The following is a 15250-nucleotide window of genomic DNA, read 5'->3' on the forward strand; positions in this document are numbered from 1 at the left end:
GAACTTCAGGCTAGCTCTGAAAGAACATTTCTCCTTAACTTTATTGCATTTAATAGTAGGATTGTTTTAATGTATAATTCTTTTTGCAATTGTAGGAAGTATATTAGACGAAAAGGTTCCTTCAAACACCAGAATATTAAGAACTTGAAAAACCCCAAAGCCAATGGCATGGGCAGCCCTCCAAGAGGCTGAACACAGGTGGGCAGGAAACATTCAGTCTCAATCCCAGCAAGACCAACATGATGTTAGCTGCAATCGAGGACCATCTAAGAGCAAGCTGCAGACACTCTCTGTTCATTAGAGTTAGGGTGAATACCTGCACTGCACCATCTACTGACATTTACACACATGGCATGAGCAGGAGCTCATGCATCTCATTATCAGAGATGTGAACAGAAGGTACTGGACATACTGTGCTGCCCCAGCTTTTATGCACTACTAAGAAATACAGTAAATTATCCTGAGCAGAGCACTGTGTTAGTGATGCTACACATTAGAGTGACACAGAGGTGTCCTTACATGGCATGGCCTTGGTGCCAGAGGAGCCGAAGTGGCATGTTATCCTGCTTTTCCCATTCATCTTGCCCAGAGATGTGTCCTCCTCATTGGGCTGTGCACCTCCACCACCCTCTGCCCCAGATCTGTGTAATGCCGAGGGTTGAGAGGTAGGACTTGTGTGCAGGGCTGGTTCCTAAGGACCAAAGGCAGTCCAAGGTGGCTGGATGATGTTGACCTTGTGCTTTGTATATATAAAAGTACACGTACACAAGTACATACTGATGACCCTTGCCTGAAAATGGAGGAGTCCAAAAAAAGAAAGTTTCTCCGAGTCCACCCAAGACTCCGTGATGTTGTAGCACTGCTGTCTGTCTATAGGCAGTCATCTCTATGTTGATACCTGGCCTTGCTGAAAACCCAGCAAGGGCATGGGCTATTTGTCAATACTAATAAACCTGTCAAGAGCTGTAGCACAGGGAGAAGCCCAGGTGTGTCCTCACGTTTCACCACAAGTGGCACCGTGGAAAGTACAAATGGGATTGCTAATGAAAGCTCTCTCTTCGTCCCCCAAGTAATAAAATCCTTCCCCTTTGCCACATACTGGCCTCTCTGCACCTAATTCAGGGACTATTTGATCCTTGGATTGCAGCCATAAGAGCATGCCGTTTCTGACATATATGAACTTCAAACAATTTCTGTCTCCTTAGTGCTTCTGCTCCAGTTCCACTTGCCTGTCTTCTTTCTTCACCTTTCTTTCTCAGACTCCCATTTCTACCCTCCATCCTTCATTCTTAATTGGCTTTCATTTACTTCCTTCCTTTTCTTGATACCTGTATCCTAAATTACTCTTCTAGTATTCATGCTCACTTAATAAAAATTGAACATGACCAACATTAAGAAAAAAATGGAAGGCACAAGCTGCTTTTCCAGGTTCTCCTTGACTATGTGGGTGAAGTATGGTGCCTGCTTTGTTGCTCATCCATCTACTTTTTCTAATATAAGCTTTTTGTAGAGGGCAGAGGATCTCCCTGTGGCTAGTGATTGAAGAGGAGAAGAAGCAAAAGCAATCCTGTGTTCAACCAATTCCTCCCACACGTAGAGAGAGGAGATGAAATTCTGCTAATAGATGATTGTGGAGTTCAGAGCAGGGCTGGTACAGCACAGTGATACATACTGCTTCATTTGCAGCACTGCCCGCATGCGTGCCTGCAGCAATGGAACCCCTGTCTGGCCTGGAAGTGCTGTGCATTGCCGCAAAAGAAACAATAAATATAAACAAATAAGACCCAGTAACTCAGATGATTCAAAATACACATATGTATCACATATACATGCATCATACTATATATGCAAGTATGCAATATAGAGATACTAAAATCTAAGTAGTTTTTTTTAATTACATGCTGAAAGGTATATATATTTAAACCTGTTTATGCACATACTTGAAATCCCATATGTTGCTTTTTGACACAGATAGCATATTGTATTTTATTATTTGTCAATATATAAAATAGATATGCAAATGCCAGGTGAAAGACAAAACATTCACAGAGCAAACACAGTTTCTGTGATCCTTAAAACGCAGAGCTTTAAAAACAAAACCTACAGCTCTCTGTGAATTTAATTTTGCCAGGAGCTACATAAATGATGATGCGAGCTATCAAAATATAAAACATACATGTGGAAAATGAAACATTCATTGTTATGAGCAAACTTATAGTCTTTCTTAAGCAATGGAGGTTTTTTTCCAAAATCCTGATTCATCTCTGTGGATGAGTTGAAAAAGGCCGGCAAATGCCAGAATTGCTCTTGGCACTCCTTACTACTTACAGGGGCATTTCAGTCTAGGATGGACTAAGCTGCACAACCCAAAGGATGAGTTGTGAAAAGGAGCAGGGCACTTCCGAGGGACCTCCAAAGTCTGCTTACTACAAAGTCTGCAAACTCCTAGGATCTGCTGAAGTGGGGAGGTACCTACCACCCCAGGGCTGCTCCAGCTGGTAGTAAGAAGTGAACTATGTGCTGGAGCTCTTGAGAGAGCAAGCAGAAGCTCTCCCATCTCTTCCTGTGCTGCTGACTGCATCAGAGCAGGAAAAAATATATTTCTGGAGATACAAGGGAGCTAATTCCCCTGCCTTTGTCAATCCAAGAAGAACAGGGCAGAAAATAGCAGGTTCATAATATTCTTTCTCCCTCAGGTCTCACTCAATTTTGTCAGTACTGGGGTATTACAATAATAAAGTGAAATACTGTCTTTCTGACATTTAAGTCACTCCTTTGAAATAAGTGTGGAAAAAGAAAAATTAGTTAGGATGCATTTAAATAATACTGGGTAGAGATTCAGAACAGTCATTAATTTACCCCAACAGCTCACTCATAATTAATAGTAATAGCAGAAAAATAATACACTGGGAAAACGGTGCATTTTAATAAAAAATAGTATTAACTTCTCCCCTCTGCATTATCTGCTAAAAACTGGTGGGTTTTTTTCTGTAAAAAGGAAATATGACAAGAGCTTCTCAGGGCAGAAGCTTTGCTCGTGGACATATGTTGGAAGTTCACATTGACTCCACTCATTTTAGTGGGATCTTCTAGATTTATATTTATGTGACTAAGCAGAAAATTGTAAAAGTCCCTTCTTCAATAGAAGATGTGCCAGGATGTTCTATGTATGTACAGTAGAAGTTTTCTTTTTCAAAAAGTCTCTAGTGTATCATATATTAGAGAAAAAAAATGTAATAGGTCTTCGGCTGAGAAAGGTTTTCAGTGGGTTGCATTTAAGTTGCAGGTTATTTATGTCTTTTAGCTAAATAGTATGGTGGATAGAAGTATCTACTGCTCAGGGAAAAGCAGTTCTGCAGATTAATGTTAGAACAGTTCAATGGAGTGGATCAATGTTAGTTTGTTAAGAGATTCACTGTAGCATTTTTAGTGAAAAGAGTTTGGAAAGAGGAGAACTGCATTTATGCGTTTGGGAATATAAATAAAGAGAGCACTTGAACCAGAAAGAGCTTTTTTAAAATGTGATGTTTAAACTTGCTGCAATCATGGTGCTGTTTCCAATGGGGAAATAATTTATATTTATTTTCCTACGTATTACGATGCCTCAGTAAAAATACTTGCATCTTTAACATATTTAAGTTCAAAACCTAATTTAACCTCCTCACTTAGTGAAATTCAGTGGTGGTTTGGTAACATGCTATTAAAGAGAGAGAGAGAAAAAATTAGAAAAATAATCTTTGACTTCAACTGAAGCAAAACTGAAGGCAAGTCAGGGGAATCTGGAATAATTCCACTCAAACAGCTCTGTCCTCTCCCCTGCCAATGCCAGCACTGCACTCCATCACTCGCATCCACCAGCTCTGCTCCATGGACCAGATTTCTTGTCTCATCATGTTGCCTTCCACAGATCTCTGTAGCAGCTCTCCTAGGATAGCTGTTCGTCATGGGCAACTGTACCCTTGGAGGCATAAAGGTTATTTGTGTTCCCTCTGGCTGCAGAGATGCTTGGGGCTTGCTTCTTGTGTGTTCCCAGTCAGTGGAGGACAATTTTCCTCTCCTCTCCTCGGGATTTCCTTCTCAAGCACAGTGATATGGTGTCAGGACCAGAGGAAACACATGTAGAGACCCAGAAATTAATTTTGCAGGGGGCTAAATAGGGAGAGTTAACTGCAAAGAGGTAAGGAAGTAACAGCAGAAAGCACTGAGGAGGTCAGTGGACAGATGACAGGAGGGGTGCGTGGAAGATACCCGGGTTGGTGTAAGTTGGTCTAAGAGGCAGAGAGTGGTTGAGGGGCGGGGGGGCGGGATCTGAGCTACTGCACCACCTTAAAATTAATTTCATTGGAACAGAGCCCGTATCCAGCAGTGGCAGAATTTTTTGGGCTTGTGGGACAGGTTCACTGTGATGACAGTGCTGGGTGAGACAAGGTGTCTGTGGAGGGACAGCAGGAGAAGGTGTGAGGAGGAAGGACACGCAGGGGAAGTCCCAACGCTGATGGAGCTGCCAAACCCAAGGCTGCTACCAAAGGAGCCGCAATGGGTGCCGCAGCTCAGGAGATGGAGAACCTGACAAATCATTTGGGCTCTCAGTTCCTATCTCCTGTGGACTGATATTTATTTTGGCACATGATCTTGAAATAAAATGTTTGGGCACGTGGAAGAAGGACATGAAAGGGATGTTTCCACCTCTTCTTTTACTCTTCAGATTCTCTCAACATCTTTCTAAGGTACATTTGGAGTGGAAGATTTTTTTGAAAATCCCAGCTATTGGAAAAGAAGAATGCTGATTTGGTGTGGCTGGTTTCAGATGATGCGGAAAACACAGCCTTCCCAAATGAATGCTAACTGCAGCCTGTGGTCTCAACTTAGTAAGGAAGTAGTTTAGACTGGATAAGGTCTGGTTAAAGTCCCAAGGACAACACAACACAACACAAGTAAAATTTCTCAGAACTTGACCAAGAAATTGAGAAAATTTCCAGGTTTTCCTACATGTTTGCATACACTTGCCCTGATATTTTGACTACATCTGAACTCAAAACCAAAATTCTGAAATGGATGCAAAATGTGAGGGAGGTGGTTTACATCTCCCAACTCAGTCATGAGGCCCTGATATCAGGCAAGGTTTTAGCTATTAGCCTAATAGTATGACTTACACTGCAAATTGCATATTGATTGCACTTTATATTTAACTGGAATTTGATACTGTGAAACAAGAATAAAACCTTCAAATTCCTGTGTAAAGAACTCTTGTGTAACCATTTGTAATATTAATGTGCTATGTGGTAAGAACAGGCTTTGATTACACACACTACCTTTCATTCTCAAGGTATTCCAACATATCTCACTAATAAATTCATCTAAATTTTGGCAATGCAATGAATGAGTAAGCAAATGGGGCAGCCAGTATGAGCTGAACAACAGCTCACATGTTAAGGCTCTGGGCATTCGAACTTGCTTAACTGGGAGAAAAATAATTGGCAAGAGACCCGGGCTTGTTCCCTAACCTTTCTGAACAAAGTCCAAAAGGAGATTAAAGATTTGAGACTATCACTAACTGAAGAGCAGCAAGATGAACTGCATTGAGACTTCTCATTTTAAACATTATCCAGAAATAAAGCAACACTCCCTGTAAAGCATGCCATGATTTTGTGAGATAGAGCTTACTGGGTGATTTAATACATCGCAAACAAGAGCACCATATGGATTAGAGTTTACTGTAAAAATTTGAAACCTGGAGGACAATTCCAAAGAAATTTCAGTGAGTTTATATTTTTTTCTGTTCTTTCATGTTTTAAAATGGCCCCTTTCTAATTCTAAAATATTTTTTCAGAAACAACTCTGAGAAAACACAACCTTCCACTTCATGTCTGGTCTCACCAGTACAGGACACAGGGGTCATATACACAAATAAAACCAGCAAAACTGAGAAAAAAAAAGATCTTCCACAATAGCAAATTGGCTATTTCTCATTATAAAGCTTGGCCAGGCTTTGCAACATTAGCGTCAGTTTGAATTTTTCCGTAACTGTTTGTAGCTGTTTTAAAAGCCATAGCTCTTTGTGTATTAGGCTGTGGAATACAAACTAGGCAACGCTTAGCCGTACCCTGAAGCAGGAGCTGGTACCTCTTTCAAGTTTCCTATGAGCCACTCCTGTCACAGGGGTTAGCAGAGTTTGAGCTGTTCAGGTTCAGGTTCCAACTACCGGTAGCAAGTATCTGCAGAGCTCTGCCACCCTCTCGCAGTCATTACTGAGCTCTTATTTTCCCCATTCTGTTCAGTCCATATTCTTAAGGGCTTCAAAGAAGCAGAAAGCTAAAAGCAGTGGTATTTTCAAAAGCATATAGCTCTGGCCAACTTCTTATCTCACTGAGATGAAAGTTGAGGTGTCTTTGACTTTTGCAGGAATCCATTTAGGCTGGGGAGAAGTGGTTCTGAAAATACAGGTAGGAGTATTTTCCTGATAAAGTATTTTCCCTTTTTTCCTTCAAAACATTACCATTTCTCAGTCAAGTGGAACTAATATGACCTCCCTTCAGTAACCGGTACTTGCTGTTGTATCCCTGTTATTTGCCATGCCAGCGTGACTGTGAAAATAAAACTTGGCAGTCCAGTCACAGCTGCTTCTCCTGCACGGGTTCGTACGGTGGTTGAACATGTACCCCAAGGGCAGCTGTTACTGGCCATTGCTCAGGGGCTGAGATTTTCCTGGGTTAGTAGGTGGACGCCTTCTCTCACCTATAGCGATTTGAAAGGCAATGACAGGTTATAAAATTACGTCACATTCAGTCCAGTCCAGGGTGGCCTGACAGATTCCTTCTCTGCCGCCTACACGAGAGCGTACGCTGCAGTTAATCACACAAGTGATTTAATGTAATTGTCACCTTTAGCCGGTGTGACGTGTGTGAGGCAGGCGCGGGCGTGGGCTGAGCCTCTCTCACCCCCTGTTCGGGAACATCCCGCAGGAGCAAGAGGTGGGGGCGGCTGGAGCAGTGATGCCAACAGCTGCTGCTGGCCCATGGAGCTGCGGAGCGGCGGTGGCCCCAGAGGAGGCACAGGCCAAGCTACGTGCCAGCACTGTGGCAGGGAGCAGGAGAGGAGGCATGAAGGCTAACGGGAAAGGTAGCAGCATCACCCTGGGGGGCTGGCAGGGAGCTTGCGCCTGCTGATGGACTTAGCTCTGTTCCTAAGGAGACGACGGACGTCTCTCAGGTAAACAAACAAGAAATAAACATCATGAGCAAAAATCCTCCGAGATGCCTGTAAAATGTGCTGTAAGAAATGTAAAGTGGGGCACTAAGCAGCGCCCTGGCTGGGAATCTCGGTAGCGGGAACTCCTGAATAGCCTAAATTGCTCTGCAAACAGTAGAGGCAGGCTTTCCAGGAAACATTTGAGCCTGACTGGGAGATATAATGTAGGTGCTTACATTGCCATTGCACTTCAGCATGTGCTTCGACTGCTCCGAGGAGTTAATTTCTGGAACAATAGTTAGACAGACAAGAGGGGAATACAAACCAAACAAATTTAAATTATTTCAGTTTTGGATCTCAGCTATGCAATTTTAGTTCTGTTGCTAGGTGGGAGTCATTCTCCTGTTACATTTTTTTCCTTTTTCAGATCAGCTCAGGACCCATATGTTTACATAATAGTGAAGCATTTTGAGTTTCACCGAACCTTTTGAACTGAGATTTTAAAAATAATCTGGGAACGTCCAGAAAAAAGCTATCTGCTGGCCAAGCCAAGGATGGGGAGTGTTACGGTTCCTGTGCCCAGTGGTTCAAAACTGGCAAACTGGCTTGGAGCTTTCATCACCCTGTGAAGTGCTGCTCCTCGGTGAGCAGCCCTGCAGTCCCTTTCCCAAGGCTCCTGCCACACCTGGGGAGATACCCTGTGTGGACATGTCTCCTGTCCCTGGCTCTGCTGCAGAGGTCCAGGGTAGCACACGCACCTCAGAAAGTGCTGCGTTCCTGCCACCGTGTCCCCACGGGCTTCCCTCAGCCTCCTGACACCACGCATCATCTCCTTATCCCGTGCCCGGCCCCCGAGAAGGGAGTTGCACACACATGGGGGCCTCCTGCCCCGGCTTCACCGCCTGTGTTTCCAACCCCCGTACAGCCAGGGGGTGAAAAAGCAGGAGCTGCGGGGCCGACGGGCCCGGGTGTGTGTGTGTGTGGGGGGAAGCGTCCCCCGGCCAGGGAGGGGCCTCTGGCCTTGCGGGGAGAGACCCGCGGGGCCGGGGCGGCAGGCAGCGCAACGCGGGGCGAGCAGGCTGGCGGGACCGGGGGCATCTCTGCCCCTGCCGTGCCCTGCCCTGCCCCTGCGCTGCTCCCGCCCCGTCCCTGCCCCTGCCCCTGCCCCGTCCCTGCTCCCGCCCCATCCCTGCTCCTGCCCCTGCCCCGTCCCTGCTCCTGCCCCTGCCCCGTCCCTGCTCCCGCCCCGTCCCTGCCCCTGCCCCTGCCCCGTCCCTGCTCCCGCCCCGTCCCTGCCCCTGCCCCTGCCCCGTCCCTGCTCCTGCCCCTGCCCCGTCCCTGCTCCCGCCCCGTCCCTGCTCCTGCCCCTGCCCCGTCCCTGCTCCTGCCCCTGCCCCGTCCCTGCTCCCGCCCCGTCCCTGCCCCTGCCCCTGCCCCGTCCCTGCTCCTGCTCCTGCCCCGTCCCTGCTCCCGCCCCGTCCCTGCCCCTGCCCCGTCCCTGCCCCTGCCCCTGCCCCGTCCCTGCTCCCGCCCCATCCCTGCGCCTGCCCCTGCCCCATCCCTGCGCCTGCCCCTGCCCCGTCCCTGCGCCTGCCCCTGCCCCGTCCCTGCGCCTGCCCCTGCCCCGTCCCTGCTCCTGCCCCTGCCCCTGCGCCTGCCCCTGCCCCTGCCCCTGCCCCTGCGCCTGCCCCGTCCCCGCCCCTGTCCTGCCCGGCGCGGGCCCGGCCGTGTCGGGGCGAAGCAGGACGTGTTACTGTGCGCGTGTGTCGCGGTGCGCGTGTCCCCCCGCGTGCGTGGCGCCCCACCTCGCCGCCTCGCCCCGCCCGGGGCCGCCCCATCGGGAGGAGCCGTCCCCTCCCGTCCCCTCCTTCTCCCCCCCCCCGGCGGCGGCGGCGGAGGGGGGCGAGGGCAGCGGGAGCCGCGGGTGGCGGCGCAGCGCAGCGCAGAGCGGCAGCGGCGGGAGCGCGGGCGGCGGGCGCGGAGCCCCCGCGCCATGGGCGGGCGGCGCGGAGCGGCGGCGCTCAGCCGGCCCCGCCGGGGGTAGCCGCCCGCGCCCCGCACCCGCGGAGCCCGGCATGAACTGAGGCGGGCGCGGAGGATGGCGAGCGCCCTCGGCCCGCGGTGGCCCCTGCGCCCGGCCCCGGGCGGCGGCGGCGGCGGCAGCGGGGGGCTCCTCTTCGTGCTGCTGTGCGCCTCGGCCGGCCTGCCCCGGAGCGGCCAGCAAGTGCTGCGGATCGGTGAGTGCCGCCCGCGGGCCCTGCGCGCTCCGCTCCGCGGGCGCCGCCGGCTCCCGCCGCCGAGGGCTTCTCGCTCCCGGGCGCTTCCCCTCCCGCCGGCCCCGGGCGCGGCGCGGGTGCCTGCTGGTGCCGGGGCAGCGGGACCCGCGCTCCTCCCGCGGGGTGCGGGGCTCGGCACAGCCCGCCGGCAGCCGCCGCGCCGGGGCCGGGGCTGGGGCTGCGGGCGGCGCCGGCTGGGCAGCCCCCAGCCCGTGGCTCTCCTCGGCGGGGCGTTTGCCCGCCTCGTGTGCGGCGCTGCCGCGCTCTGCGGGGCTCCGCGGGTGCCGCTTCCGAAAGTTTGTCCCGGTGCGCGGCAGCGGGACGCGGGAAGTTGGGCGCGGGGATGCCGGCGGGGGCGGAGCGGAGCGGGGCCGGGGGAGCGTCCCGGGAGCATCCCGGGAGCCGCCGCGGGCGAGGGGGCGGCTCCGCTGAAGCGCTCCGCGGCAGCGGGTGTGGGGTGCGCCCGGAGCCGGTCGAACCCCGCTCCCCGCGCCGCGCCGGCGGGCCCGCAGGAGCGGTTCGGTGACCTTAAAATGCGGCCGAAAAGAGCGGAGGTGCGCTGGGGCGGAGCGGAGTGCGGGCAGCTGCAGCGTGCGGAGGGGTAAGCTGTTAGGGTGGGGGACGTGTTTGCCCCCGCTTCGCCCTCGGCCCCCAACCCGGGGCGGGGGGAGCTCCGCGAGTGCTGGACCTGCGTGTAGCCCCAGAAAACAGGAATTTATTTTAAGTAGAAAACTCCGCACCATGGAAACGGGGCTCGGTTCACAGGAAGCCTCTCGCCCTACAGTGGGTTTCTTGTGCCAGTCAAGTGAGACAGTGAATGCAAAGTATCAGAAGAGTTAGGGGTTAGGAGAAACTGTGGAAAAGATGTAGGCAGAATCTGTCACACGTCTGTTTCTCTGCCTATCCCTCTTTTGCTTGACAAACACTGAATATGAAGCAACATAGAAGGAGAAAAGAAGCTGTTTGTGCCACCTGGGGAGATGCATTCCGAAAGGCTGTTCCTCTTCGAAGTAAAGGATTGATGCCTTTTGGCCCGGCAAGCATTAACCCCACTCAGCTTTCCTCACATGAGTTCGTCTTTAAACATTAAGTGGAAGGCTCCTGGTATGCTTAGAGAACAAGGGACCCGATGACTGAAACATTTAAATAAATTAAGGGGCACAGTCCCTCAAAGTGCTAAGCAAAGGCAAGGGGTGGGGGGTGGGAAGAAAAGCTGAAGGCACTCAGCACCTTGCAGCTGAAAATTTATAATTAAAGTTCATAACTGCACATATTCAGTGTGTGCTCATTTTTTTCTCCCGGGATGCAGGTGAAGTTCGCTGTTTCTCAGCTCACCACTACAGTGTAACCGTGCCACATTTGGAGCCGAGGGGAATGTCAGTGCCCATGCACAGAGCACGGGAAGCACAAAGCTTTGCGCTCTCACAGATGGGTAAATTCAGGGCCAACAGAACTTGTGGAAGAAAGTAAACCATGTTCAAATAACTTAGTTACATGCTACATCAGGATGCTTTGAAAATACACAAGCATCATCACTGCTAATAGGCAGCCTTAACTTGCTTATCTTTAATGGGAATAAGGAAAAAGGAGCATGACAGAGTTTAAAGGGAAACATACTTGCTTGAATGTAGTCTAAATGCTTAGCTCTGTGCAGGATGAAACCTTGGCTTCACAGCTGGCATCAGCATTGCAGGGACCCAGGCAGAGATTTAGGGTGTGCACTCCTCCTCCCTCTGTCCACCTCCCCATAGCATAACTTTACTGCTTCTGCTTGGTCTAGCGAGGCTCTCAGGCAATTGCCCACGTTGCTTTTCCCTAAAATTACTCTGCGTGGTTTGTAGACTCTCTCCTGCAAGATCTGTGTGTATCTCTTGTTCGGATTCACTCTTTCAGTGCATGCAGCGACGGTACCCTAATACTGCTTTGACCCTGTTATTTCCACCCCAATATAAACAAAAATAAGTACGACAAACTGCTCAGCTTTCAATCGCAGCAGCCAAATACACGTCCAAAGAGATGCTGCCAGGGAGTGAATGCTCCTTGTGTGTTATGTGGTTGTGAATGCATAAAATATTAAATGTATTCTTATTACAATAGTTATCCTGCCTATAAAGTAATGATGTTATAAAATATTAATCCTTCACATCCATTAACAGCAGCAAGTTTCTCCATGGAAGCTGTCACTTTTAGAGGTGACAAACAGAAGTAATGGCAGTAACTCCTCCAACACTCTTTGTGATAACATAAAATAATCTCAAAGCATTTCCGACAGTGAAGAAAATGCTATTAAGCCATCAGATTTTCTTCTTCATGTTCTAGTTAATTAAGGAGAGGAAAGCACTGCTATAGAATGGTGCAGCAGTTTGCACCTGAATTAATACACTGGTAGTTTAATTGCATTTTCCACTGTTAGGGAGCTTTTGGATGTGTGGTTTTTTGTTGGTTGTTTTTTTTTTTTTTTTAGTTTTTCTGGCTTATAATACAAATGAATGGATTCTCTTGTTGGTATTAAATTAGTTGAGAAAGGACATGAGAGCGATAGAAATTCTGGCTATTTCTCAGCTACTTTTCTAGCCATCTAAACAAGGAAATGAGGGATGGCAATATGACCAGTAAAACTAACTCATTAGGATAAAAATAATGGATTTTGAGATAAGATACATTTTTCAGTTTCAGGTAATACAATACTTAATTTTTAGTGTCTTACTATTTCTTTCATGTTCATGTTAAAAAGCTTTTCCCTTGTTACATGAACTAATAGAGCTGTCCAAGGAAATACCATCTTTATCTACACATAACCCACTATATTATATTATATTATACGAAGGTATATTTAAAGTTCATGACTTTATATTTTTTATTCAATGCCAAGGAATTTCTGATTTTTACGCTGAGTCAATCTAACCTTATTTGTCCTACTTGTACCGCTTATATAAAATAAAGGAACTCAAATAACAAGGAAGAAAAGAAGTTAAGACAAGCAGGTGCTAAGTTGCAGAAACAGCTTCCAAAGCACTGAAGTCTCAGCAGCAACAAAATTTATTTGTTAATACTGGGCACAGAGCTTTCTCATTTCTTACTGTACATCCTTAAGGCCATTACAATTTCTGGCTAGGTTATAAGAATATACTTCAGCAATATTACATGAAAATCTATAAATGGTAGTCGTTCAAACTACGCTGAATTAGAACTAACCAATAGTTGAGAAAAAAGTTATTAACATATCACTGGAGTTAATTAAAAAGAATGTGGCGGTTTCAACAAATACCTGTAGGAAGTTATACTTGGATCAGTCTTGGAATTAATCTCTAAAATTAGCAACTCCTGAAAATAAGCCAATAAGTGATTTTTAGGTTTCGTAGAAGCTGCTTTAGGTGATGAAATAGATAGCCTTCAGTTTGTACTAGAAGTAATTTTCAGTAATTTGTGTTTCTGAACTGAAATGGAATATTTAAGTGTGTGTTCATACTCTGCACTGATTTATTGCTTACTTACGCAAAATTCCCAATGGTTTAGTGAATTGTATTTTCAAAGATGCAGGATTAGCCCCATAATATTTCTCTCCAAATATTGAGAAACATAGGTTTAAAAAAGACACACGTAAGTCAGTGTAACCTGAAAAATATTATTTTCTAATAAGGTAAAATTTTCAATTTCAATTGGAATCTGTTTCAAAATATAGGTCTCTATTTCCCCAAGCAGGGCTAGAGCTGTGATGTTTTTCCTGCATGATATTACCGTTCCCACATTGTGAGAATGATAAAGACAAAAACCTAATTAATTTCACCACAAATTTGCTGCTTTTTGTCAACTCTTTCTGAGATTTTGTTTGTGAAGGGAATGGTATTAATACGCATTTGTATGTATATCATATATGTATACATATAACACATATAATCAGTGTTATGTGGCAAAGCCTGTATTTGGAAAGTCTCAATCAGATTTGAACATAACTAAAAATGTTAATTTTCAAAAATGTTTAAATGTTTCTTACTAGGTGTCTACAAGTTACCCTATTCCATAATATTATGGGAAGTAGGACTGCATTTTCTATCATTAGATGATGATGCATTAACTACATTTTGTTCACCAGCTCCTGAGTGCTCAGTTTATCATTTCACTGTAATACAATTTGCCTGAATTTCCACATTTTACACTTAACAGAAAACTAGTTTGCTACAAATATTTGTAAAGGATTGCTACTAAAACATCCAAACATTAATTTTTATGCATCTTCCTCCTCACTGGATTTGACAGTACTGTACGAGCACGAGCCAGTGCCCTGGTTGGCTTGCATGCTTTAAATGGGTAATCAAGTTAATAATACCCTAGAAAAGGCAGATGAAAATTGTATTACCAACACCTTAGGAGGGCACTCCAGCAAGGCTACACTTGTGCAATGAAATGTCAGTGGAGCCAAGTGGCCTCAGTGCCTACAGGGAGCTCAGGGAAAACACGTTGATTCCACGATGATTTGCATGATTTCACCCTAAATTATTAAAATCAAAATCTCATTGGTGACGTCTTTGTGTTCTGCCATTTAGGCTTGATGATGCAGAGGGACGGGGTACTTCGGGTTCCATACAGCTGTATTTCCAGGCTTTTATACCATGGAAGGCATTTGTCGTACTTGCTTGCTTTGTTGGAGAGGATTAAAAAGTTGTGAAGCCAGTGCTCAGCTGATGAAATGGGCATCCTTTCAGTGAAGTCAAGGGAGCTCTGCCAGTTTGAATTGCCTGAAGAGCTGCCTGGACATACTTAATGTATGGAGAATGAGGAAACTTTTGTAATTCCCTCAACTGACATACCTACTTATCACCCTTCTCATGGTGGGTAGGATCCGACAATGTCAGGTCCCATCCGTCTTTAGCTCATCTTACGCAGGTGTACCTACAGAGCATTTCTGAAGCTCGCCTCTGAGGCCGAGCAATGGTGGGCATGGGGTGCATGAAGCTTGCCAGCCTTGTGGTGACCCACTACTCCGTCAGCTTGTGGTGCCTCAGTAAGGGTGTTTGCTGAGCGGCTGTGCCGTGGCCAGAACGTCCTTATTGCTGGGGCTGTGGAAAGTGCTGCTCGGGATTTGAAGAAATCATGGAGGAGACCTTTACTTTCCAGAAAATCAGCGGTTTGTGTCTCTGTTGTCAGCATATACCTACATCCAAAATATCTGCTTTAGTATGAAATAGATGAGTTGTAAAAGTGCATGATAGACTTCAAATAGTCTATAATAGTGTGGGTTGATGATTATGCAGCAGGCAGCCAGCCACCCAGGGCTGTATTAACAAAAACATCGAGCTTGAGTTGCTTCTGTCCTGGACCACTGGTCAGTAAAGGCTGATGGAAGGTAACAAAGGTCCTGAGACCAGACAATGAAAACTAAGGAAGCAAGGCTGGATTTGCCTAGATTGGATCAGAGCTAGGATGGTTTAGACAGTGCTGAGGGAGATAGAAACATTTAAAAAACACATCATGAAGATATGTTAGTCCTGCCTTTCGTGTCTTGGGAGATTTGTGGTTAACTATGGGAAATTTAACATAGCTATCTTGGTGAAAAGTCAGGCGGGTTGTAGGAGAATGAAATGGAAGGCAAGTCAAGGCATTGATATCTGTGCTGTAGTATTTTAACAGTTTCTCTTATACAAGGCACATCCTATTGTGTCTCTGTGCAAAATAGGTCCATAGTGCTGCAGTGAGCTCCAGGTGGGCAGATAAATAGGACATCCTGCTGTGGTTCACCAAGGCTTCAAATGCATTTATGTAACATGTGTGCACCAGTTCAGACAGTT

At 47.1% G+C, this 15250-nt stretch overlaps 1 protein-coding gene across 4 annotated transcripts in view; it reads left to right on the forward strand.

Moving 5' to 3' along the window:
* The first annotated feature begins 9076 nt into the window (after positions 1-9076).
* The window catches only part of GRIK1 (glutamate ionotropic receptor kainate type subunit 1), a 174457-nt gene continuing 168283 nt past the window's right edge, over positions 9077-15250 (forward strand). For 2 of the 4 annotated variants that reach the window (XM_055702712.1, XM_055702714.1), the window contains exon 1: positions 9080-9425. In XM_055702712.1, the coding sequence (XP_055558687.1) occupies positions 9287-9425 (139 nt within the window). In that variant the 5' untranslated portion in view covers positions 9080-9286. Of the gene's footprint in view, positions 9426-15250 lie in introns of all 4 variants that reach the window. The other 2 variants (XM_055702713.1, XM_055702711.1) reach the window with 2 other exon arrangements.

The sequence above is a fragment of the Falco cherrug genome, chromosome 2, assembly GCF_023634085.1.
Source record: "Falco cherrug isolate bFalChe1 chromosome 2, bFalChe1.pri, whole genome shotgun sequence".
Lineage (NCBI taxonomy): Eukaryota > Metazoa > Chordata > Aves > Falconiformes > Falconidae > Falco > Falco cherrug.